Here is a 27,409-nt window from a genome sequence, read left to right as displayed (position 1 = left end):
CCAGAGAAGCAGTACGCAGTTGCGTACGCGCTTCATATCGTTTTGACCCTACCATATCACTAGTTGAATAGACACGGTAGGGTTGGCAGAAATTTTTATATCTTCAACAAGTTTTCTTAGATTTCATTTTCGCCTTTCTATAAAACTTATCCAAGCGTTTTACATCGTTTGAAATCGTTAGCGTTTGAAATCCAAGACAACATATAAGCCCGTCATCTTCTTGGTTTCGTTCTGTTACCTGGTTACGATTTGCTAATAGTTTCTATTACCAAGCAACCGCTTTTCATTCAGCTGTGATGTCTTTGCGAAGACAGGTTCTCCAGCTTCTTGCTCTCCACTTCTGCCTAGTAAGGAATTTCTCTTAAAGCAACGCTATCGATTAGTGTCTCAATTAGCATCTACTGTTCATTTTTCTAATTTCAGATCTTTCCGTCAACTGCGAGTTACTCCGTTGGAGAATTCGTTAGACGCGAGAAAAGAAGCGCTTCACAGTGTTTGTTTTCAGCACTATTTGAATTTTGCACAGAGAATCAGTGTTGTGCTCATATTCAGATGCATATAGTCAAGGATCATTATGCCCAGATGGCAGCCTAGTGACCTCTCATGAAAAAAAAAACTATTTTATGCTGCCTGTATTGCTGGCAGTGCAAACGATGAAGTGACGTAACTTATGCATTACGTGAGTAAGAGCCACAAAATCGTCGTAAAACAAAAGAAAACACTATCTACTGTTAGTCTGGACAGAAAGTCTTGTCACCATTTGTCATTTTTTCTGCTTTATTTTTTTTACTCAGCCTTCAATAGAAATTAATCAATAATATAATCACTATTATTAATTACAACACTGTACCACCTAATGGGCATGTCAGCAATCCCCTTCTCTCAGAACTGGAGAAAGTGGAAGTCGAGGTAGTCGCTGACTGCCCGTTCGACTTCTTCAAACTTGGTGAAGATTTTCTTTGCGGCCTTGACAAAGCCTTGACGAGCCGGAACAAGTTGTAGTCTGAGGAGGCAAGGTCAGGAGAATAGGAGGGATCGGGTGCCGTGTCTCAGCCTAACTCCTCCAATTTTTCATGGGTCTTCTTAACTACATGGGACTTGGCGTTATCGTGGAGGAGGAGCCTAATGCATTGTCTACTTTGTCTTTTCCAATAATTTGTCGCGAAGCAACCGTAGAATGTGCAGATGCAGTCAGCAACAGATGCTAATTGTCTCAGGCAATGTCGGCTCGAAGACGAAATAGAAAATAACAACAAGAGTTTAAAATTCTACTTTTCTTTTTCTTATTTAAAATTCCAATTCCAGAAATTTATGATGAGGGAGTGTCGTTAAAGTCATCACCCCACGAATCTGGAGTGGTACGCATTTCAAGTGGAGTATTCGTATACGGGATCGTAGATTATGGAAGGTTGGGTAATTCCGTCCATTTCTTCCTAATTGCCGTAAAAAACGGCCCGGAAGATACGGCTTTCGAGCGTTCTGGCGCGCTCCAATCGAACCCCTTGTGGGAAACAGTGCGCCGGAACGCCCGAAGCCGTATCTTCCGGGCCGTTTTCTACGAAAATTAGGAAGAAATAAATGGAATCACCCTTCTCTCAATAATCTACAATCCCGTATGCGAATACTCCACCGGAAATCCGTACCACTCCAGATTCGTGGGGTGATGCCTTTAACCGAGGCATATTTTTAGTTTTTGGTGGATTTTGAAAATTTCTATTTCTTATGTTTATTGTACGAGAAAATCCGGCCATATTTCGGAAGTAGAAACGAGTATGTAGAAGCCAAACTACTCTGCAAAGGGTTTACTTCTAAATTGGGCAAGTCTTCGCAACTGATTAGCAAATTGACTGGAAGTTGGTGCATTTATTCATGCCGCCTAATATAGGGAATTTTGACAACTGAAACTTTGTTTCAAGCATTCCTAGAAGCAGCGCCACGAATAGATTGACGCACTGGCGTATCTGATGAACAACACAAAGTTCGACGTGTGGATTATGAATATGAGCACAGAGTTCGGGGTGTGGTCCCGCTGAATTTTTCCTAATCGCCTTAAAAAACAGCTGTGAATTGGCGTTCACGTTAGCTACGAGGTAAGTTATAATGTGCCAGCCTTTTGCACGTGCGGCGTCCACGAGCGATCGGTCGAGAATAAATGAGGTCTTCTCAGCAGCCTATTGATGTAGGAGCAATGAATAGGCTGCTGAGTGAACCGGAGCGAGTACAAGGGTCGCGTTCTGACCTATCTATCAGGGAAAGCACAGTTTCCATGCCGTTTTTAAGACGAATAGGGGATACTGAGCGAGCTACGATCATATTCGCAAGCACCAATCCGAATACTGTGTTTTCCATTAAGTTTCCACACGACGTTAATTTCGTCCTTTAGTTGTACTCATGCTTAAAGACATCATCCCACGAATCTGGGATGATATGGATTTCCGATGGCCAAAGACTATACGGAGTTTTAGATTGCAGAAAAGGGTGAGAATTTCGTTCATTTCTTCCTAATCGCCGTAAGAAAACGGCCCGGGAGATGTGGCGCGTGCACTAGGCTAACGCGCTTCAGTAGAACGTCGAGCGTCCCGGGACGCTGTTTTCTACGACGAGTTCTATTGGAGTGCGCCACCCTTGTACACCCTCTGCATCTTTCGGGCCGTTTTTTACGGCAATTAGGAAGAAATGCGCGTTATCTCACACGTTTCTGCAATCTACGACCCCGTATAGTCTTTGGCCATCGGAAATCCATACCACATCAGATGCGTGGGGTGATCCCTTTAAAGAGACAGCGTTACACAACCATTGGATATCAACGAAAGTTTTTATTCTCATTCTCGCCGGCTATTGAACTGTTTGGGTTCAAAATATTAGGTTCTGCCACAAGTTTCTTTCTTCGGTCGTCAAAACCTTAATCTGACAACAAACTGAGTCATAAGCCAAGTGGATCTACAGTCTATCACATCGACTGGGGGAAAAAAGTGACTATTTTTTACTCTTATTATTATTATTCTGCTGCCTATAATGATGATTGGATTATCATTGCTGTTTTATGAAAGATAAAAGTATGAGAAAAGTAGGAATAAACCTATGGAGCAACTCAGTGTATGTATTAGCATAGTACAGTAATTGACAACGAAAAAAATAATCGACAATGGACATATTGATAAAAATGCCAGATTTAAAAGAACAAACACAGTTATTTGCAAATTAGCATCGTGTAACTAACTTCATCAACGAAATAACAGTCGGTTTTGCCACATCCAGATTTTCGTGCTGCAATTTCGGTGACCCAGATCCCCTATGTGGGGCGGCCTTAGGCTATCGCCAAGGTGCCTTAGGCTGTCGCCAAGGTTCCACTGTGCATTTCCTTTGAAAGACTGTTTGCCTTAAGATTGTAACTGTCAAAATATTAGGTTCTTAAAATAGTGTAATTACCAGAATATGTATTCATTGTTTACTAGGCCTACAGATCGTATAGATAGGAGATGAATCGATGAAGGCTAGACGTTTATTGATTGAAATATTCCATTTCGAAATTGAATGGATTTCCAAAAAAGTTGTGCTCCTTTCGACCGAATTCTGTTCTCGATATCAATCTCAAGGACTAAAACCGCAAATAAGAGGCTCCTGAACAAAAGACCAAAAATGAAATCGAATTCTTATGCTTTGGTAAGAATCTCTAGCGTAGGCCTAGTCCATTTCAACCGCTGTCTCCACCGCACCGCTTCGAGAAAAGCCGCCTGCGCAACTGTCCGTGCTTCATGTCGTTTTGACCAGACCATAAGTCAGCGGGTATGAGGTGCGAAAATCTGAGAGGGTCAGGGTAGACTGACGTGACTTCTTTGATAAGGTCACTTACACGATATTGATCCAGCAGAAAAAAAAACTGTTTTTTTTTCCAATCAATAGTGGCACTTTTTATCGTGTGTTCATTGTCGATGTTTTTTTTTTGTCCACGTCCTCTCTTTTGAACCTAATCCCTTTAGCCGACAAGAATGGGAACTTAAAAATCTACCTTAAAGTCTAATAAACGTGCACTGCTGTCTCCATCAGTATGAGCGCAATTAAGAAAGTTCGCAATAAGGTCTCCGTTCTCAAAATTCCAAATTTCCGAGAATCTGCGCCATAAATAATCTCCACAAATGTGCAAGTCTTAATCAATTTCAAAACAGTGATGAGGACTCGCTCAGTTTAATAGTGAGCCTTTTGTAGAGTAAAGTGAGTAGACTCTTTGTTTTCCTTCCGAAAAGAGGAGGGATTTATTAGCAGAATAAAGTTAAAAAAACAATTTTTGGAATTCTTTTCAAAGGAATTAAATCCTGACTTAGCATGCGGCATTCTTTCATTGTTGCGGTAAAACAAATGCGTAGTCGGAAAGTTCTCGAATCTTTTCCAAATAATGGTCTCCAATGAGCCAATTTTCAATTTAAGAGCAGCGAAAACCACGCCGGTTTCCTCTCTCTAAAACCAGAACTCTTGAGCTGCGGTTTCTGGAAAACGGCAAAATCGTGTTACGCTGCCTTCGAGCTGCCTTGGACTGGCAGTGCGTGAGGCGGCGTGACGCAATCAGTGCTGGGTAAGCGACCCATCGGTAACTTTTACGCAACATACCCCGAATAAGGTCGAAAAGTCGGGCAGGTATAATTCTGGCTGCCCTTGGTGGTGACAATCCATGTCCCAGCGATGCGATTCGATTGTCTTCATCTGCTGCTACGCTGTCCAGCGAAATTCACGACCTATTAGTAGAATTCTTTGGTGACGTAACAATATGTTTCACTTTACGCATCTAACTCGAGAAAACAAAGCGCAAAAGAATATTCTTCGTGCACAACATCAAATCTGACAAACGTTACAAGTTTTGGTGGGCTTTGCATCGCGAGGTGATCTTCAGGATTTTTTCTCCACAACTATATACTTCGAAAAAAGTAATCTCCATCACTCCTCTTTGGAGAGGAACGGTAAAGAAGGTCCCAGCGAATTCCCCGCGAACATCCCACGTGTTCACGGGATACGAGAAGATACTTTGATATGAAATGGAAATATGTATAGATGAATGGTGTGAGCTGTAGAAATTACCGAATAAATTAAAGAACATTGTAACTAAAAGTACATGTCATTTATGTGGTATTCTAATAAGAGGACGGGAGCGAGTTTTGTCTGGATATTGTCTTCAGGAAGTCTAGAAACCTTTTCAAATAAACAATTTTTCAAGAGGTCAGAGATACAAAATTTCCCTCTGTCCGAATATAAATTAGGCTACAAAATGTTTGGCACTTACAGAATAAATCCAACTCTAGTTCAGATTTTTTTCCTAGAAAAAACACACAATAAAGCGAAGAAACACAAAACACATTTAAAAAAACGGAGAAAAATGCTCTGAAGAGCACATTTGAGTCATCGCGCTTTCGATTACTGTCTGATAAGTGGAGAGGTGGGATGTCGCCGTAGAGCATGAAAGCGACGTAACGCATTTGGCGGCGACTGTAGAAAACACGCCTGAAGCTCACGTTTCCGACACCGCTAATGTTTATACGCACTTCGTGTTTCTAGAACATTCTGGTCGGAAGTGCTAATAAACATTAGTACACTGCATGACACAACATTTTAAAATAGAAATTATCATATTTGGCAAGCTATGCAACAATGCTGAGAAGTGTCTCTTTTCCTGGAGAAATTTGGACACTTCGACCCAACACCTAGACATTTGATGATTTCTTGCTTTCTTGTGTCCTCGCACGCTCAAAAATGTAAGCCGTTTCAGAACTTTTATAATTTTTAACATGCAAGTTTCATCTCCTACGTGTTCAATGTCAAAGTGTGTTTTCAAGTTGTTCTATCATGGAGTTTACAATTTTTATCGTTCAGTGACGTGCAACATATGCGAGTCACCAACAACTGCAATGACGACCACCATGAAGATGGATCCTACCACGTCGACTACACAAAGTACTACGCAAGCGGTTACTACTACGACGACTACGCAGAGTACTACGCAAGCTGTTACTACCACGAAAGCTGCAGAAAGAACGTCAACGACTTCTGCCGCAACAACTTTACAAACCACTATGCCCATGTCACATACAGAGACTACTTTGAAAACTGTGGAGTCCACCAAGCCTAGCACGATGGACTCCCAACGTACGTCCAGAGCATCAACAGCAGAAACTTCAGAGAGAGCTACGTCCACGGCTCCTCTAACGATGACCTCAACAAGACCTACATCCATGGCTCCCACCACTATTTCGCAGCTCAGAACCACCCTGCATGATGCAACTGAAACTACATCAGCTCGGTCTGCTACCGCTACTAGCACGACTACTCTGTCACCAGCTTCGATGAATTCGCCAGGTGAAACCACCAAGTCAACTACGAAACTTGCATCTGAATCAACGGATGGAAACAAAGAGACCTCAACAAAGCCATGCTGTACCTTTACAGGTAAGTAAAGGTGAGATGAACCGAAAATTGTGGCCGCTTATAAATTAGTTTAAAATATTTTGCATTATTTGCATCATGTCTGACCAAAAAACAAATCTAGGATGCACTCCCAAGTCGTTCTGACCTGAAATCTTGCACAAGTTAAGGTTAACAGTGATGCATTTAGGAATAGGGAGAAGTAGGATGGGGTGGAAATATGTTCGCAACTGCGTAGGAGAGATTTTATGTGACGGACCAACTACGTTGGAGGTCTACTACGTATTACGACTCTGCTTCGGCGATGAAAATCATTTCTTATCACTACCATAACACCCTGAAAATGAAAAAGTCTAGCAACATTTATTTCCCAACGGCTTTTCCCAGCTTTCCTACGCTACATTGTCACGTATATGTTAAATGAACAGAATGTGGAACTCGAAATCGGACTTATCTGGATGAGAGACTTATTTAATACATCGGTTTAGTCTCACAAGTCATTGTGTGGAGAACATTCCCTTCATGTATCCTCTTGAGACTGAATAAGCGTTAGCGTAATGGAAGATGCCCGTATGCTCGGCCATAGTGGCATGTGGTGTTGAGGGTACAGCGCCATGCGTCCTCGTGTGGGCAGCAGCGTTGGGCAGGGTCCTTCACGGTAACTCTAGCGTTAGGTTCTCATGAACCTTTCAAAAATATTGTTCCGCTTCCTGGATGAGAAGCACATTTCATTCCCACTAGTAGTACTACTTGCAAGCATCACTTTTTCAAATTTTATCAGTGATTAGTTCATAGTTTTACGCCTGGCGAAGATCACTTATTATTTTCACAATCCGGTTGTGACAACCTGCTTGTGACTTAAAACCACTGTTATCAACTGTTGTTATCTTTGCCCTCAATCGCTCAATCGGAGGTGATAAAGAGATTTTCTATATAGCTTCATTTTGGGCTATTTGATAAGTCTTGACGTTGTGTCATTGCCAAAGGTTCAACGAGCTGGGCTGATAACTGTGCGAACATTGATTTTGAACGATATCTGGCAGAGCCGAGGGATTGGAGAGTTAGAGGTGGAGCGGCATAGAGGTGCAATGATTTTCGGATGAGAAAAAAATTCGAACACGTTTCTTTTAAATTGACTAAGATGCTGATTGAGTGGGAAAGAGTGAGCTGATACTATCCGCCGACGCGGATACCCACATCTTCGTCGAGGCGTATCTTCTTTAAAGGCATCACCCTACGAATCTGAGAAGGTGCAGATTTCAGGTGGAGTATTCGTATACGGGATGGGAGACTAGAGAGAGAGAGGTGATTCCGTCCATTTCTTCCTAGTTGCAGTAAAAAACGGCCCGGAAGATATTGCTTCAGGCGTTTTGGCGCACTATTTTGTACAGGGAGTTCGATTGGAGCGTGTCAGCCTTGTGCGGCGCCGCATCTTCCGGGCCGTTTTTTAGGGCAACTAGGAAGAAATGGATGGAATCACCCCCCCCCCCCCCCCCTCCATAGTCTCCCATCCCGTATACGAATACTCCACCTGAAATCTGCACCATCTCAGATTCATGGGGTGATGCCTTTTAGTATAGCCACACGTTTCTCGATCTAAAGCAAGAACTTGCACAGAACCTTTCCATTCGTCACTTTTCCATACCCTGCGGGACTTAGCGTCTTGTGTGAGCTGCCTATCGACACCGACTGGCTCGAGTACCTCAGGTCAGTGCGGCAGTTCAGTGTAAAGAATCGGTGAGTTGTTCCGAAGATTCCACTTCCCTTTGTTTTTCCTATACGTAGTTGACCTATTTACTCATTCATACCTGGGTGGGTCGGGCTTTGCTGGACAACATCAGCTTTTTCCAGTATCTGGGCAAATTCCGCTATATAACTGTGCAAGTTCTCGCACGTGCACAGTACGCATACTAAACTTTCTGAATGAATGGAGTATAGAAAGGATTACCGGTAGAGCAGATGGCAGTCAGGCCCGCCCCTTCTCTACACATACAGAAAAACTTCTTCCTCGCCAGTGGAGCCATCCTGTATACACTTTGAAGGGATCTAAATTGTAAAGCTCATTCCTAGTCCATGTCTCATTCCATGCTTTAGGAGCATGAATGAACAAAAGTGTCGAATGCGACTCCCGAAACAGCACTAGATCTTTGAACTCCTGAGTAAGGACTGTTCCTCGTCAGGAGGTAGTCAAACCAAAGTTTGAGCATTGTGATCTTCCGCTTTTCCTTCTCTCCAGATGTCAAAGGGGTCGACAATTAAGACGATTGGCACGAAAGTTGATGGCATCGATAATGTCTCTTGAATGTGGGGGCCATGGTGAGGCCTGTCTGATCACATAAGTAGACGGTACAGTTAGGGTCGTTCAACATGTGCTCCACTGGATGGTACCATTTTCCCATATCGGATTGTTGCCAAATCCCACCTCCGCATATGCATCACTTCCTACAATGACCACTTGGCGGCTGAGTACAGTCTACAGGGTACAGTCAGACAGTGAGCGTTGAGTTCATCAAAGGTTGTTGATGATGTCGATCTCTTCAGCGGTTTCCTAGGGGACTGTACATTTGTGACCCGGAGTTTGCAGGCTCTGTGATTTTGCGTTCGTACAAAGACGCATTTTGACGACGCTGAGCCAAAGTTATCTACCAGATTTTTGGTGTTGTTCCTCAAAGTTGGTGTGCAGTCTATTATCTTCTTCTCACTATTATCGTCCGAGTGGAAGGTGTAGTCTACGACGCCAATAACGGGACGGCCACCCACGCGTATCTGCTACGTGCAGCAAACGGGACACCGAGATATTGTAGAATTCTAGAGAAAGGACTTTTGTTGGTGTTCACTCTACAATGTCTGGTAGTTCAACGTGAAGAAACGGGTAATTGTTGTGGAATCTTCATGGTCCCTTCACACATTTGACCTTTGCAGGTTAGGGGGTTGTGTTTGAAGATGTGCTTCGCTCACATCACCTTTTCGCAATATATGTTATTCTTGCGCAATATATGTTATTCTTGCAGACTATATGTCTCGTAAGTTCCCTGTGAATGTACTCGAATGTCTGCTCACATCCAATATATACGGGGTATCATTTAAAAATCAGACGTATGTGAGGCTCTACAGTGCTTATATTAATGCTAATGTTCCTCTCAATTATTTTCTGAGTACCAAAGTAGTTATGTTTCCCCACATTTTAACTTTTTTATCCACGCTTTTCGATTAAAGCAGAGACGACTTCATCAACGGAAGAGAAGTCAACGAGCAAAGTTCTGTATACAACGGGAACAGATGCTACATCAACCCTGAAAACCTCGACCAAAGCACTCACAACAGAGGAGAGTACATCTGTAGGTGAGAACATCTATATTTCACTTTATGTGAGCTCCTTTGCAAGTTATGAAAGTAAAGTGAGAAAGCGAGATTTTTCACGTCCGAAGGTAAAGCTCAGTTTCAAACTCTGCCATAAAACAGTGCAAGTTACATAGCCCGTACGTGCTCTGGGAGTGTTCTCAAATGCATAATTGCACTCAGTATAGGCAAGGGCATTGTAAGCCTGTAGCAATCATACACCAGTTCGGTAACTACAGTGCTTATATTAACGCCAATTCCCCTCGATTACTTTCTGTATGCCATCTTAGTTACGTTTCTGCACTTTTTAAATTTCATATTCAAGCTTTTCAAACGATCAAGAATTGAAGGAAGAACGACTCTATCCTCGGATGAAAAATCAACGAGCAACGTTCTTTATACAACGGGAGCAGATGCGACATCACCTTTGCAAATCTCGACGACAACAGAGGAGAATATATCTGTAGGTGGGCGTGTGCATAAATTAACTCAACTCACTTTCAAGAGAACAACAAACAACTGGGGAAAAGTAAAAAATGAGTTCTAGTGGAAAAATCCTTCCCAATGGCGTACTTTAAATAGAACTGATCAAAAAAGTTAAATGACGAGTCGAGTTGTAGGACTTTGTTCAAAGTCATACAAATTTTGACGTGCAGTCGGAAATCTGAAATTTCGCTCCTTTTTTCGTTCAAATTACGATAGCATGGTTGAAAAATTCGGTGTTCTGATTTTCTAAAAAGCTAGTCGAGAAACATTCTGAACTGGAAGAAGAAATTTAAAATTATTCTCAATTAAGTCTCAAAAAAGACCAAATTTCGCTCAAATATAGTTATCATCTGTCTTTACTATCGTGCAAAATCCTATTTTATGAAACTTCTTTATTCAGCAATTCGTGGAGCCTACTTTACACTTATTGTATCCCTATCTCTAACTGCATCTGTCTCTTTTGTTTAGTAATACCGTCGTGACTGCCTTTTCAAGTAATAACTTATGAACTCAAAAATAAAATAAATAAATAGTTTTAATGGTATTACTTAAAGAAAAAAAGATAGCTACGGATGGAGGTGAAACAAATTACTGCTGAACAACAGCTCCACGAATTTTCAATAGTAAAATAAAAACGAAAGGATCTGTCTAGCGCAGTCGGTAAGAGGTCCGGCTGTGCCGTGTGATCAATCAATGGCGCGATCCCGCCCTAGTGCCAACTAAGTCCTTCCCTAGAAGTCGTTATATTGGTACTAGACGCGTTTGGGGTACGCGGGAGACTTTTTATTTCTATTTTTTCTTATGAAAACTTATCATTGCTGGATAAAAAAATTCCTTTAAAGCTAAATTCAAAGGTCTTAATTCTTTCACGATTGATCCCTCACTGTTCTAACAGAAACGCCACTACACTTCTCTGAGCCAGTCGCCGACCCTGTTCGGTGGCATCGCCGGGCCTCTTACCAAATTGCGTATCCCGTTAGTGATCCCGCTCTTGCTCCCACACCCCTCTTATGACTCCCCTCATGAGAAAATATCAAGAAACGCTCGAACTAGTTTCTGCACTTTTTTATAGAACAACACGGTCTTGTTGGTCTTAAATTACTTAGAAATCTTGCATTCCGAAAGGTAGCCGTAATGACATTTTTCATAGTCTTTCTCGATGCTGTATTTGTTCAATATCGGTTCCTGAGAGCGATCATTTCTGTTCTACGGTTGGAAGAGTTCCAACAAGCATAGAGAAAGCTCTTGACTGCCTCTGCTATTCAACCATTACTGTATTGCTGCTCGTCCCTCTTTGAGATTTGCTTCTCTCACTTCTCTGCAACGCTTGGCAAACTCATGTGTGAGTTCCTGGCCGCCTGCAGCTTGTGCAGCTTCACGCTTACGTATTAGTTCTAGAGTTTTTGGAGACAGGGACCTCTTGATAGTTTTAAACCGCTCCGCTCCTGTCGTAAAGTTGTGATGATATTCTACAAGCCAATCATATTCGTCGCCGATGTTGTGAGTTGTTTTAACTTTCCAAAAGTCTCAAAGAGGGACGAGCAGCAGTTATGGTTGAAACAGCAAAGGCAGGTAAGAGCATTCGTTATGCCTGTTGGAACTCTGCCAGCCGTAGATCAGAAATCACCGCTCCCAGAAACCGATATTGAACAAGTACAGCAACGAGAAAGACTATGGAAAAGCTCATTCACGACTTCTCAGATTTATTCGTCAACCACGTCCACTTGCCTTCTCACCAGATAATACAGAAATGTTGTCCAAAAGATCCTACCTCCTGAAGTTCGACGTGCCTTGATATCAGTGAAGCCCGGTCTAAATAGAATCAAGTCCAAACAACCGAAGAACCTACCTCCACCTCTGATCAACACATTGGCAAGACTCTTCACTTCTTACCTTTTGGAATGCAATGTTTCTAAGTAATTTAAGACCAACGAGACTGTGTTGTTCTATAGAAAAATGCGGAAACAAGTTCGAGCGTTTCTTGATATTTTCTCATGAGGGGAGTCATAAGAGGGGTGTGGGAGCAAGTGCGGGATCACTAACGGGATACGCAATTTGGTAAGAGGCCCGACGATGTCACCGAACAGGGTCGGCGAATGGCTCAGAGAAGTGTAGTGGCGTTTTTGTTAGAACAGTGAGGGATCAATCATGAAAGAACTAAGACCTTTGAATTTAGCTTTAAAGGGTTTAGTGAGGATCTTTTTTTATTCAGCAATGATAAGTTTTCATAAGAAAGAATAGAAAGAAAAAGTCTCAGGCGTACCCAAAACGCGCCTGGTGCCAATTTATCGACTACTAGGGAAGGACTTAGTTGGCACTAGGGTGGGTTCGGGCCGTCGATCGATCATGCGGCACAGCCGGACCTCTTACCGACTGCTCTAGACAGCCTTCTTCGTTTTTATATCACTACGGAAAATTCGTGGAGCTGCTGTTCAGCACTTTTTGATCGATTGAAGGATCATCTGTTGAAATTGGAACGACTCCATCAACGGATAAGAAGTCAACGAGCAAAGTTTTGTATACAACAGGAGCAGATGGCTCATCAACGTTGCAAATCTCGGCTGCAACAGAGAAGAATACATCTGTAGGTGAGGTCGTGTATATAAATTCGTTTTTTGCCACCTCCTTTGAAGCTTTTATGAAAAATGATATTTTTAATATGTGAAGATAATACACAATTTTAAAGTTTGTCATGTAGCTGGCTAATACGTTCTCAATCCATGTACTGGAATATCTGATCGTATTCAGCACAAGTAACAATCAGGCACGTATATAGGCCCCTTGTATCAATGCCAATGCCCCTTTTGATTGTTTTTTGTGCATCACTAGGGTTATACTTGTGCTGATCTTAACTTAATTGTCCACGCTTTTCGATCGATCAACCGTTGGAGGAGGAACGACTCTATCTTCGGATGCGAAGACAACGAGCAAAGTTCTACACACGTCAGGAGCAGATGCTACATCAACTTTGCAGATCTCGATCAAAACAGAGGAGAATACACCTGTAGGTGAGAACATGCACAATTCACTTTATGTGAACTCCTTTGCCACTATTATGAAAGTAAGGTGAGGAAATGAGATGTTTCATATATGAAGGCGAGAAAATCGCAGAGTTGAATCGGAAGTGTTAAAATCGTTAGAAACTTTATTTCCAGCTTTACTACCTTGGAACCGTAGATGTTGTATTTAATTGGTCACATACCCATTGTTTTGTCAGTGATCTTTCGCATCCATTGGAGATGTCAGTGTAGTAATCTCAATGATATGAAATCTGCTCTTATCCTTCGACTGTACAAGACATTGACATTGCGAAGAAAAAAGTCTGGAAGTAACTAGACTAAGTTCGGGTCTTTCCGCAAGTTTTTATTTGTTGAGTGTCGAACGCGTCAGCTGCGAGATTTGAGGCTCGGTCTCCGGTAATGAGATGGAGATCGGTCTTCAAATTGCCGATGTTCGACATCTCGTAAGCATTCACGAATTTCAAGCCCTTTGATTAAAAGTTCCACAGTAAAATCAACCCTTCTGCAACCGTGCACAAACCTTTGCGAAACCTCGCATGCTCGCATGGATCTCCTTCGTCTGCTGGCCGATGTCATGTGGATCCCCCTTCTTATACAACAACGCTGACCTCATGGTTTTAAATTGCTTGGAAAAATTACATTCTCACAAATAATGAGTCTTATGAAGCGTGCTACTACTAGCGTGTTTATGAAGACTGGCGGTGGGTTCTTCAGATTTTCATTGGTCTAGTAGAAGTTGTGAACTTCTCCTTCCCTTTCTGGATGATGTAATTATTCCATTTTTTCCAAAAAATGGAACAAAATGTAGAGATTCTAGGTCGATGATGTTCCAAAACTTTCACTGACAATGTTCAATTTCATTACACTACCTTTAATCAAATGACTCTCACGTTTAGCGTAGAGAGGTGGGTGAGGGAAATTGCAAGTTCTCAATTTGTGATCTTAGACGCCATCGTAAACATGGAAAGCCTCTCTCCCCAAGGAAGAGATTCAGTGTTGAAATCACTAACAATGACCTCGTAGAAAGCGTGATCTTCTCTAGATCCCAATAGGATAGAACTTCACGACTAAAATATCTCAATTTTCATTTTTCGATGCCACAGTCGACGTCAATGGAGGGGTTTGAAAGGGTGACACAATCATACTCAGAATATTCAATGCCACTCTCGAGAGGGAGATACGAAGATTGGAATGAGATAACATGGGAGTGAAAGTAGACAAGCTGCAATTATACTGTCATCATTTCGCAGATGACATCATTCCGACAATATCAAGCACCAGTCGGGGGGAACGAATGCTGGTTGCACTTGATGGAACGTGTGAAAAGGCCAGTTTCTAGCTGAACCTAGACTGGACTATGTTCATGAGCAATGCATGTGTTTGCAGGTTGGGGACCACACAAGAGTATCGAGGAGTGAGGGAGACTAAGAACATGCGGCTTACCTATATGTACATCACCAATGTTCCTTCTGCTTCGACCTACGGTTCAGAAACCTGGGCGTTTTGCAAGCAGGAAGAAAATGCGGTAGCGTCATAGAACGTTCAATTGAAAGGATGATGTTATGAGTATCCACCTTCACGCAAATTAAAGAAGGGATTCGAAGTTTAGCCCTATGTCAAAACGAAGATCAGAGACACTGCCGCATATCCCAAGTAAAGTAGAATCAGGTGATCCGGATACGTGATTTCAACGACAATCGTTGGATCAGAGCTGTAAGCGAATGGGCGTCTTGTGGAAAATTAGATAGTCGGACTTCTCTTAAAAAAACCCCTTAAAGGAAATTACGATGCTTTTCGAGCCTTCGGCGAGTAGGAAAGTCACTGAGCAACCCTCGCGACAAATGGTGTTACCGGCCTGATAGTAGCACTAGTATTACTGGCGTCTGTTCCAGCAAATCGACGAACAACGGGCGCACAGGTGATACAAGTGATCTCTGCTGGATGATCAGTATCTTAAAACCGTTAAAGTTCTGTAGCCTTACTTGTTAACAAGTGGTTGGGAACTTTTGGTTCAACGTAATGTACAGTTCTGATGTTTTCACTTGATAATTTCAAAAAAAAAAACAATAAATAAAAAAGAAAAAGGCGAGGCGACAACAGATGTTGCATTTTCAGGAAAAATGACAGTATTTCAAAAATACATATTGCAACACCACCCTACATAAATGAAGGACCGTAGAGTGTTTGTATCTATTTATAAAAGTGCGCATGTTTGAAGCATCAAGCCAACTCTTGGCTACAAGAACTTATTGAGCTTTTTTTGTGAAAAGGAAGAAGTGTTTAGAGTTTTTTCATTTCGGTTTTCTGCCATTTAAGAAACTATTGCTTGTCTCGCATTGTACAGATTTCCTTTGCAAAGTTAAAACATTCTACAGTTACTGGTTGCGGTACTGAAAATTACAAATCCTTCATTTCTACAGAGCAATTGAAATCCGAAGATTCATCACGTTCCCACTGCTTTACTTTCGTTTGTTTTCATTTTTGAAGTTACCGCTCTGCCGTAAAAAGTTTTAGGTCTTCCTAACAAGTAGGTCAGCAGAAGACGTTATATACAGAGCTTCCGGTTCAAGTTTAGATCCCAGCAAAGTTTACATGAATAAAATGCATTTCATTTTTTGTTGAACATATACTACAGTATTTGTATTTGAATTGCAGAAGCTTCAACGCACGAAACAATGATGAAGTCATCAACGGTATCTTCAAAAACTAGCATCGTATCGACTAAACATGCCACATCTGATCTTGTCTCTGCAGATGAAACTTCAAGGTCGACTGCGCATTCGAAGAGTCGAGAAAGCAGCATCACAACAAAACGTAAGTGTTGCATTGCGAACAGCACGTTGGAAGCTACTACGTGAGCTACATAATTGAAGGTTCAGAAACTGTCGAAAGGACTTCTGAAGAAACGTTGCTAACCACCGGTCCTGGGAACGCTACAACTGCTGATGGCACTTCACTGTCTGCGACATCCCATGTTTCGATTACCGAGGAAACCCCAACTGTTCCACCAACAACCTCCTATGCGAAGGATTCTTCTACGAAGCAAAGCGAAGAGACAGCGCTATCAGACTATGCGGTTTCAGAAAATTCAAGTCCGACTACCATAATAATTCACTCATCCACAGTGAATCAGCACTCCACATTAGTCCAAACGCCCACCCAGGGCTATACTGAGACGCTCAGCTATTATTCTGTACGATCATCGGATCCATTTCTTTACAGCACCGAAGGTATTGACAAATCGTGGAGCTCAACCGATGCGACGACTCCTGCAGACATCGCAACTTCACCAGATCACACAGAAGGTCAAAGCGAGAAAACTGTAATCTCTACGACCTCAATCCATAAACTGGTCAATGGAACATCAGTTCAACCAACGGTGGTTGCCTCGTCCTCTGACTTTGAGACTTCTGAAAGTTTGAGTCGTTTTGGAAGCAGTACGGATATACTGCAAAGCGAAACAAAACGCACTCTGCCCGCCACTTCCGGCGTATCTCCGTCGCAAGCTACCTTCAGCCAATCAGTGAGCAACTTACAAGTTAATCTGTTTTTAAAGGCAACATATGTCGAAATTGACGATGTTGGGGTATTTCGTGGAAAACATAAGGTTATTACAATTAGAACGAATATGTGCGTAGCCACACGCAATTCCCCCAATTTGCGTGGGAAATGGCCTTACGACTTTTCCTACGAGGCAGCCCACCTTTGTATACGCCTAGGTAGCTCAGGAGCATATCCAATGGTTCAGCTTGAAAATACTGCGGTGGGAACCTCTTTGATCATTGTCTGCTCGCATGCAAACGCGGTGCGTGTACAGGGGTGACGCTTTATGAGGTATCTCATAGGAAAATTCGTACAGGAAAGTTGTTTTCCATGTCGTTTTTAGGGCGATTAGAGGAGTTGAGCATGGCCACTGCTCCTATTCGTAATCCACACCTTTGACCCTAGTTTTTTCTGGAGAGATCCCAACGTAGCCAATTTCGTGGAATCCTACCTTCGAAGCCCTTCTTCTTTGTGTAGAACATACAATTCGTGTAAACTTAGCTTCAAAATTAATTTCTCGCTAGTTCCTTTATCCTACTTTTCTGTCTTTTTTGGATTGTGAAACTAGAGGTCGTGTTGCCATAAATGTGATTTTTATAGCGGCTTGTTATATGCGTATTGATTCTTTTGAATCTTAACGTTGAAATTTTTACATGAACTGTGGAATGAGTTCGATCGTGATCTTCTTGCCAAAGGATAGCTGTGAAAGTAAAAGTGCAGAACTATGTTCGTCATTCAGATGGGGACTTTTATTCTCTTTTCAAAAATGATAATTAACAAGTTGTCGTTTCACGTAGCCGCCCTCACACGTTACGTCCTCGAAAAGAGAGGGAGAAAAGTGAGCACCAGCCTCAGAGGCACAGTACTGCCTCCGAGGCTTATCAAAAAGCGTTTTGCGAGGAGTGCAACTATGAAGTAATCTTAATCGCTCACCGCTACACCGGAACAAACATTAAAAAACCCGAGAAAAGAGTTCAATGAGGATTCTCGGAGTTGCTTTTTCGATTATCGTTCCACTGGCCAACTGAGACACTGATGCAGTTTCCGCCACGACGTATAGCGCCAGGCTAACATATAACTTTTAGCGGTGACCGTATCCAAGAACTCATTCACATTACGGCTGATTTGCTGCAATCGCTGCACTGCTTGTAGAAGAAGTGGCGCATTCAGTGTTGTGCGCTTTGCTTAAGTTAGATCGCTCCTACAATTTCTCTGCTTAAGCGAAGACTGGGAAGTTTGACAGCCAGTCTGTTCTTAGGTGCCCTAACTTTCTTATTAAAGACTATCTTCTGGAGTTGTTCCATTAAATTTTTTTTTCACTGAGACCATTGTAAAGCTGAAGTCTCGCTCGTTTTGATTTCTTGGAATTGGAATTTCGGCTAGAAAATCACTTGTCCATGTTTTGCGGTTACAATTCCTGCACGACCTACTTCATAAAATATTTCCCACCTTCTAAAGCACAAGAATGACTTGTGAACACACCACGCATTGCGCTACGAAGGCGACAACTTTGCAAAACTTAGACGAAGTTCTAGTGAGCACTATTCCTTTTTGTTTTTGTTTCACGATGCACCTACGGGTGCTTTCAAATAAATAAATAAAGGTTGTGCAGACAAGCTAATGTCGAAAGGAACATCCCCTCTGAAAAGTCACGAACTGTAGCTGATTTATAATTGTGAACAAGTTCAGGCGCATTCTTCTGTCAAAGAGGAATTCGCTACATCTGTTACTCCGGAAGCAACGTTTACCTCCTCAGGTTAGAAAACACGGAAATTTGCTACGAATTTTTCCTGCTAGATGAAAAATATTACTAACGAATCTTCAGATACACCGGTCGAAGACGGAACCTCTGCTGGAAGATCTGAAGAGAAGACATCATTGATTGTTACTCCGGAAGCAAAGGTTACCTCCTCAGGTTAGAAAACACGGAAATTTGCTACGAATTTTTCCTGCTAGATGAAAAATATAACTAACGAATCTTTAGATACACTGGTCGAAGACGGAACCTCTGCTGGAAGATCTGAAGAGAAGACACCATTGACAGAGGAGACGTTGTCGGAGAAAGCAGCAACACTTCTTTCTCTTCCTTCTGAGTCAACCACAGTTGAGGTACAGAGCCACGTATTTCAACAACTGTTGGAAATTTGGAAATGTCAGAGAGCTTTGAAGTTGCAATTTTTTTCTAATACTACGAATACATTATCAGCAACTGATATGTAAATACAGCAGGCGTAATGCGTTTTGTGTGGGAGTGAAGCGTTCCGCTCTCAATGATAGCAAGCGCATGCCTACAGTAAGGTCGAAACGACATGAACGTACGCAATTGCGTACCCGGCTTCTTTCGAGGCGCTTCGGTGGGGCGTGGTGGCTAGGAACGCATTGGAACCATTGCTGGCACCACCCATCGCTGCGGTTTGCGACGCTTCCACCTCGGTTTCAATTGCTGCCTCCGTTTCGAGCGCGTACGCAAATGCACCGCAACTACACTCTTTTTAGAGACGCAAGAGAAGGACACAGACGCAAGAACTAATAGAAGGGACTTTGATAGGACTAAGTAAAACTAAACATGAAGAATTATAAGAAGAAAAACAATGAAAAACAAGAAACGAGCTTTGAGGAGCCTGTCTCGCTCTGTGCAGAGACACTAGCACGAGCCTTCACCGGGTACGCCGATGTGACATGTTTTTCGGTGATCATATGGTTGGATCAAAACGACATGAAGCGCGGTGCATTTGCGTACGAAACGGCGCGGTGGAGGCAGCAGTTGGAACCGAGGTGGGACCATCGCAAACTGCAGCGATGGGTGGTGCTAGCAATGGTTCCAGTGCGCTCCCACCCCCAACGCTACACCGCACCGTCTCAAGAGAAGTCGCGTACGCAATTGCGTATGTGCTTCATGTCGTCTTGACCCTATTATATCCATGAACGGGTCGAAACTACCGCTTTGATCCAAACTGCCATTTTCACTTCCCCGCTTTCTTCCAGGATCTCGCGCAACAGCACCATTTCTCAGGTCGTTCTGACTCTCATTTTCACTACATAAATGCATCTAGGATAAAACCATGGCTACCTATTAGTCTTTTCCTTGATGCCATCGCAGCCTTACGTGAAACAGAGACGTCATTTTGAGTTATCTAGTACGTTTTGACGTCTAGACATTACGAAAGTTGAAGCTGAAGTTGAAAGATAGCTGAGGGATCTGACGGATTTGAGGGTCACACATGGACTGGTAAGAGAAGAAAAAACTATCTAATACCGATTGGATTTTCAATAATCAATAACTAACTTGTGGATGCAAATTTAGCCGCCTACTTCTCTCAAGGAAGAATTCGCTACATCTGGTACTCCGGAAGCAAGTGCTGCCTCTTCAGGTTAGAAAAACGTTACTGTTTGCTACGAAGCTTTTTCTGCTATATGATAAGCATAACTAACGAACTTTTAGATACACCAATCGAAGGCCGAACCTCTACTGGAACATTGGAAAAGAGGACATCATTGACAGAAGAGACGTTGTCCACGGACGCTGAAGCAGAGACAACAAGACTCGCCTCTGTCTCAAGTACGGTTGAGGTACTGAGCCTGGTACTCACAAATCGGTACAGGTGATAGATATAGGTGCAAAGCTAAAAATTACAACAGGAAGGGCATGCCCTGCACAACTTGAATGGCAGTGTTGTGATGATAAATGAGTATAATCGCTGAGACGATATTAAGTGCTCTAACTGTCTTAGGAGCAATAACGCTCTGGAATCGTACCAGTGTATTTTACTATCTTTGATTCACTAAAACCTTTGCAAGTTGAGATCTCACTCATTTTGATTGCTTCGAAATATCTTGGCCAATTTTTTTTTCATTCCTTCAAGCTTTGCGATAACAAATCCTGCACGAGCTGCTTCATGAAAGATGCAGATACATAGATAATGTTGAACTTACTCCTGTGCAAGGTTGCGGAAAGTAACTGATTTGTAAGCAAATTTAGCCGCCTACTTCTGTCGAAGAGGAATTCCGCACGTCTGTTACTCCAGAAGCAGAGGTTCCCTCTTCAGGTTAGAAAAACATTTTAGGTCATTGTGATTCTTCTCTGGCCAGATGACGAATTTATCAAATAAATATTCAGTTTCACCGGTCAAAGACAAAATTTCTACTGGAAGGACTGAAGAGAAGACATCATTGATCGTTACTCCGGAAAGAACGGTTACCTCCTCAGGTTAGAAAACACGAAAATTTGCTACGAATTTTTCCTACTAGATGATAAATATAACTAATCAGTCTTCAGATACACTGGTCGAAGACGGAACCTCTGCTGGAAGATCTGAAGAGAAGACATCGTTGACAAAGAAGACGTTGATGGACGCCGGAACAAAGACAGCAAAATCCGTTTCTGTGTCGAGGATACTTGAGGTATAGAACCTTACGCCAGAGCATCTGTATTGTTAGATATTCTTGAAGAGTTTTTAAATTTTGATTATGAATTATTTTTCTACTGCTATGGAAACCTCATGAAGTATCCATGTAGGTGTAGTTGAGATAATGCTTGTTGAATTGGGGTGCGCTCTCGGTGAAGCGCTGACCACGGTCTACAGAACTCGACAGGCTCTCCGTAGCTCTTTCCTTTCTGTTTTTCGTAGCTTTCGTCATTTCTTACAATGCTACATGAATGGAATTGAAAATAGCTAGCACAAAATCCTTTTCCTTTAGTTTTCTCGTTGTTTGATGTTAGGATCCTTTAAGGCCCTAATTCGAAGGAAGCGGACTTCTTACATTTCTTCGTGTAATTGTGCATAATTAGCGTCTTCTTTTTTTGTTTTATACTTTTCATATTTATTATTTTTTATATGTTTCTAATACATAATATATGATATTTTTAAACTCGTGAAGAAAGATCTTAAAATTACGACGGTGAACTTTTCGTTGAAAGTTGCTCGAAAAAAGTGAGAACTATGAAAAAGAGGAAGAAAAGAGTTCTGGAGAACTCGCTCTGTGTAGAGAATTCAGCGCTTTCACCACACGCAGCGCGTCAACCCAACACAGTACGTTTTGCGTCGACCATTAATGCTGAGATGACGGTGGTTCAGTTGTTAGGAATATGCCACGTGTTTTAGCCTCAAACTTGGGTAATTAAACTTTATTGATCACGCACAATATAATATACAGCGAACTATCAAATAAGGCACGTTACATAAAGCACGTTAAATAACAAACGAGCAAATGCACGAACACCAAATGCTCAATGCATAAAGAACAGAGAAAGAGGTAATAAAATTAAGAATGCTTGGGCCAATGCTCACATCACAATAACACTCTTGACTTTTATACTCAATTTTTCACACTCTCACATCTTTCGTTTTTGTAGTACAACCCATTTCCTTTCAAATGCACATTTTACAGAGTAAACATATTTTACTTTTTATTTTTATGATCTTGTCACGTTACACTCCCCCCACTTTCTTATTTTTTTTTCTACATTAGTTTTTCCTTTTGTCAAGATACACAAACTTTTATCCACACACAAACATGCCCACTACACACAGCATTCAGTGTCATGACGACAGTCACACACACACACACAGCGTGCACTTCTCGATCTCACCCACAGTTGCATACACACAGCTTCACACACTTCCAAACAGATACATTCGCTCTTCATCCACATTAAGCCTCAAACTCCTTTACGCCCTATTGTATCTGACGACACACCTCATCCTTCTCTCATTCATCTAGCATCACATCACTCCCCACAGCATGCTCCTTTTTTTCGAATGCTCTCTTTGCACACAAGCCCATTCACACACACTCACACACACATTCACACACACACACACACACACACACATCCTCACTCACACACACACACGACCCACATCCTTCAGCTTTATTTTGTCCTATGTGCACACATCCTTCATATTTGGTCTTACACTATCAGTGCGTTACACACACAGCAGCAATTTTTCAAGCGAATTTATCATTCGATTTTCCCTTCATCTTATTTCACACACAATCTTTATTCCACACACACACCACACACACACACACACACACACACACACACTAACACCCACACATTTCACACATTCTACACACACATTCACACACACACACACACACACACACACACACAACACACACACACACACACACACACACACACACACACACACACACACACACACACACACACACACACACACCACACACACACACACACACACACACACACACACACACCAAACACACACACACACACACACACACACACACACACACACACACACACACACACACACACACACACACACACACACATGGGAAGGAGGCAAGAAAAATAAGAGATTCTTGGGCCAATGCTCGACTATGTTCTGAGCAATAAACACTCTTGGACTGTTTATATACGGTCCGAGTTCTTTGTCTGCTGTCGGCACAGTGTTGCTCTCACAATCTGATTGTGCTGGAGTAGTTTTTGCCAACCAGATGCGCCAGCTGCGCGAGAGTACAACTCCCTTTGATTGCCTGTTATTCAAATGCTCTTTGTTTGAGCATTCCCACCGAGAGTAAACATATTTTTTTTACTTCCTTATTTTTATGAGCTATGGTCACGTTTGTGACAAATGCAGTCAGGTCGGAACTGAAGCCTCGATCGCGGTTTCCGGCTTCAGCACGCCGTTTCGGCTCAGCGTCTTGTACAGAGCGCCAGGCTTTAAGTCAATCTGACTCGACCTCTAACTGCGTTTATTGCAAAACCACAGTTATCAATTTATGGTTCCTGTGCAACCACCGTAATACCTGATACAAAAATTCTCCTGGATAAGCGAGTTTCCTAACAAGTCTTGACGTTTTGACATTACTGAAGTTTTGAAAAGCTGTGGATAGTGGGAAAGCTGAAGTTGAAGGATATCCAAAGGATCTCACTGATTTGGGGGCTACACAAGGACTGGTAAAAGTGGAAGAGACACTCTAATATCAAAAGAATTTTTTTCAGCGGAAGGTTACGCCTACATCTGTCAGAGAGGACTTCTCCACATTCGCTACCTCGGAGGCAGATGTTACCTCATCAGGTTAGGAAAACATTGTAGTCTGCTACAATTTTTTGCTTTCAAATACTTCAAATCTCTGCGGATTGTTTCTTGCTAAATGATTAACGTATCAAGCAAATATTTAGTTACACCGGTCGAAAATCGAATCTCCACTGGAAAATCTGAAGAGAAGACGTCATTGACGTTATTCGCTGACGCTGGACCAAAGACGAGATTCGCTTCTCCCTCTGTTTCGAGTACGGCCGAGGTACAGATCCTTGTACCTCAAATACTGACACTACTAGATAACTTTGGAAGCGTGGATTTCTAAGGTCGAGCACTATTAATTACTCACATGTGAATAAGCCTAGGTGCATGTAAGGCTGCTGGTTAAATCATTGCTATAAACTGACCGCACTTCTGAAGCTTCATGGAAATGAAAACATTTAGAGGTTATCAAGTTTTTTAAGGCGGACGTTGCGGAGTTTCCGCTGGGACTGCGACAGTCGATGTTTTGAAACTGACTCGTTCCCGAGTAGGCTTTCGATACATCCGAAGTCGGTGAAGTGGTACTAGAGGATTTGAAAAAAAAAAACTTACTTGACACCTCTGCAAATCACTATAATCCGTATTTACGCTTATGAAATCCGTAAATGCATCTGAATTGAAGTTGAGCGTGTCGGCGTATCCCTGAAATATTGATTAATGTCACCATTTTATCCTTTACCCTTTAGGTGAAACATTTTGTGAAGGGTCATGAATACAGTGTATGACGATTCCAGACCTGCTCGCTGAAATCATTGTCGCTTAACATCTCGTTGGACGCTGCATCTCCTCTAAACCTTCAACAGCCTGCCTCCCTCACTGTGGCAGCAACAGCGATTGTGTGATTTTTGAGCCCTTGTGTAAGTTTCCGAGCAACTGCTCTTTCACTTTAGGAAGGCAGTGACTGCGGTAACTTGTGGTGGACGATCAACAAAGAACGAGAGGATGCAACCGGATATGTGCTATCGAAAGAAGGCCTGGAGAAAGGCAACTATGAAATCTGCGCTGGCTTTGGTACGTGAACAATGAACAAACAAATTGGGTTTTATTTTGTTGAATACAAGCAAAAAATCTCTTTTTTTTTGAAGTAGAAACGTCCACTTGCGGTTACGTGCACGTCGGAGATTCGTTATCTGTTGGGATTGATGGATTTGTAGGAAATATCACTCAACCAATAGATGAAAAGCTAACGTTAACTGTTACATCTAATACTGAAAATCCAGTGGTTCGTCTACCTTTCCGCTGAAAAGTCTCGGATAGGAAATTCGGAATTTACAGGAGTATTCATGGAAGTGTCGTATTTATGGTTCTGAAGAATTCTCTGAAAACATACAATCTTCTAATTGCTTCCATCAAGGTTGTAACAATTACAATAGTACATCCATGTTTTGTTGAACATCTCTTCATTGTTTTATTTTCAGAAAGCGTCGCCAGTATAGACTGGGTCTCCGGCAGTATCAATTTCCACAAAGCTTCGAATTTTTTTGTTTCCACAGGGGTATACGAAATGGAAGTAGCACTCCGAGATACTGTATCCGGCAATGAAGTGAAAATGAACATATTCATCAATCTCTTCTCTCCGTCAACCACCCACACCTCTGCGATAGAAGGCGGCAGTGAGATTTTAGATTTGGTTCTTCTCTTTCGGATTTTTTCACCAAGTTGTCATTCAAACTTTACCAGTATTAAATCCGAAAACTTTGGAGAAACGCATCGCTTCTTGATTTTCGCTCATGAGATATTCACGGTGTCCCGATCTGTTGATTTCTCTCAGCTGGGCATATGAGCATCGCTTTTGCGGGAGCTCGTTAAATATACATCTTTCCGGCAGGGCTGGTATGAGCAAATGTTTCTATAATATAATATAATAATATAATATAAAATATATAAGAGAATAATAGGTAGAGGATAATTTTCTCGAGCATCGCATTTAAAGCAGGAATTTCGTTGACGATGTGAGTATGTTTGTCACATCCTTAAAAGTAGTCTGCCTATCTGAAGATCTCCTGGAGACTGGAAGAATTTCTAGCAAAGCTCCCTCCGAGAATGTTGACTTTTGCGTGTTACGCTTCTGGTATCCATTTTTGCTACCGCCCATTACTATTTGATATTTAATGCTGATCTGGCTTAATCTGAAGAGACCTTTTCTGCCGTCTTGGGTCGAGTTACAGTCACAACCATCGGCAGGAAATCCGGGCAAACTGCAACTAGCAGTAATTTTATATTTTCTGGATCAAGAGATGCGTTCCCAATGTCGTACGAATTAAGGAGACCTTTTGCTTTTTTATTGCCCAAAAAATTCATTACTGTTATTATTATTGTTTAATTAAAGAGTTGAGTAGAGGTTTTGACCAGGAAGGTAATATTTGCATTTCCAGCGCGCTCATCTGTCCAGGAAGCTGATCACGTCAACGTTACCACTCCCACAGCAAGGTCTCGTCAAACTGCCACGAAGTCATCTGGCCAAACCTTCACCTCACGTACAAAGATTCGAACAGTGAGGAATTTTTAGACATTCTCACTTTGTCCTTTTTATTCTGTGTTGTGTAAAAAATGTAGAGAAGGATTTGGTATGTAATCCCTAAAAAGTTCTGATTTTGTTTCTTTCTTGCTAGATTTCGAATGACTTCAAAGATCTCCACAATTATCTCTAGGCGTTCTCTGAATACAATGTTTTGTTGATCAAAAAAGAGTACTCCCGTATCAATGAGGGCGTTATCTAACTTACAAGAAATTTAAATGGATTTACTCTCTTTGAGAAAAGCGGTTTTGTTGAAAGAACATTTTACATTACCAAATGTGTCTTCATTGTGTCGAGAGACTTCAGGATCCAACGGGATTCACCCTCTCTCTGCTGGAGCGAGCAAATTTGTCGCAATCATTACAAAACGTTATGAATCAGCTTGAATCAACCACATTAGCAGATAACCCATCAGGAAACGAACTAGTGGATCTACTAAGCAGCTTGAAGGTATCTCGATAATTGTGTTAATAATTCCGGCCAATTAAACATATGACTGTTCCAGCCGGCTGAGCTTGCTCCCATTGTGAACGCGTTGCTTAATGGAGGCGTAATGGTAGGAAATACCTGCATGTGTTTAATTTCTCAAATGTCTTACACTTTTTTTTAGATAAATGAGAACATGACAACTAGCCAGCTAATCGAGGAACTGAAACAGCATATGAATGTGACCAATGAAGCCCTTGCCGAGGCAAGTCACATATTTCTGGGCAACTAAACTTTCTACCCGATTTATTCAAATTATTTGTTTGATGGCAGCATGGTGAAGGAGTCCACCCGAGAAGCTAGAGATGGGGTTGTCGATTGCAGGATCTGGTGTGGTTGCTCCTCTATGTATACGTTCTGGTCCCTTAAAGGCATCACCCCACGAATCTGAGGTGGCACGGATCTCAGGTGGAGTATACTTATACGGAATAGTAGATAATGGAGAGGGGGGAGGGGTTCCGTTAATTTCTTCCTAATTGCTGTAAAAAAACGGTCCGAAGGATGCGTCGCGAGCACAAGGCTAGAGGCTAGCGCGCTCCAATCGAACTCGT

The 27,409-nt window shown here is 42.0% G+C and overlaps 1 protein-coding gene across 2 annotated transcripts; it reads left to right on the top strand.

The window, feature by feature from the left end:
• Nucleotides 1-552: 552 nt before the first annotated feature.
• RB195_002552 (uncharacterized protein) lies at nucleotides 553-27,090 on the top strand (the record flags this gene model as incomplete). Of its 2 annotated transcripts, XM_064199864.1 has the most annotated exons (28): nucleotides 553-593; nucleotides 660-679; nucleotides 5,860-6,432; nucleotides 9,625-9,750; nucleotides 12,690-12,821; nucleotides 13,208-13,241; nucleotides 15,909-15,946; nucleotides 16,008-16,067; nucleotides 16,133-16,776; nucleotides 18,486-18,552; nucleotides 18,622-18,711; nucleotides 18,781-18,905; nucleotides 20,101-20,167; nucleotides 20,239-20,366; nucleotides 20,776-20,842; nucleotides 20,914-21,003; nucleotides 21,073-21,197; nucleotides 23,773-23,848; nucleotides 23,953-24,074; nucleotides 24,589-24,690; nucleotides 24,745-24,865; nucleotides 24,940-25,076; nucleotides 25,130-25,208; nucleotides 25,273-25,467; nucleotides 26,230-26,348; nucleotides 26,679-26,822; nucleotides 26,878-26,928; nucleotides 26,983-27,090. In XM_064199864.1, 28 exons carry the CDS (start codon nucleotides 553-555, stop codon nucleotides 27,088-27,090), a joined length of 3,681 nt encoding a protein of 1,226 aa, XP_064055744.1. The 2 variants fall into 2 exon arrangements, with proteins under 2 accessions (XP_064055744.1, XP_064055745.1); XM_064199863.1 differs by lacking the exons at nucleotides 553-593; nucleotides 660-679; nucleotides 13,208-13,241; nucleotides 24,589-24,690 and having other exon boundaries at nucleotides 5,775-6,432; nucleotides 15,909-16,067; nucleotides 16,133-16,860.
• Between the last annotated feature and the right edge of the window lie 319 nt (nucleotides 27,091-27,409).

This window comes from Necator americanus, chromosome IV (genome assembly GCF_031761385.1).
Source record: "Necator americanus strain Aroian chromosome IV, whole genome shotgun sequence".
Lineage (NCBI taxonomy): Eukaryota > Metazoa > Nematoda > Chromadorea > Rhabditida > Ancylostomatidae > Necator > Necator americanus.
This window is presented reverse-complemented; position numbering and strand designations above follow the sequence as displayed.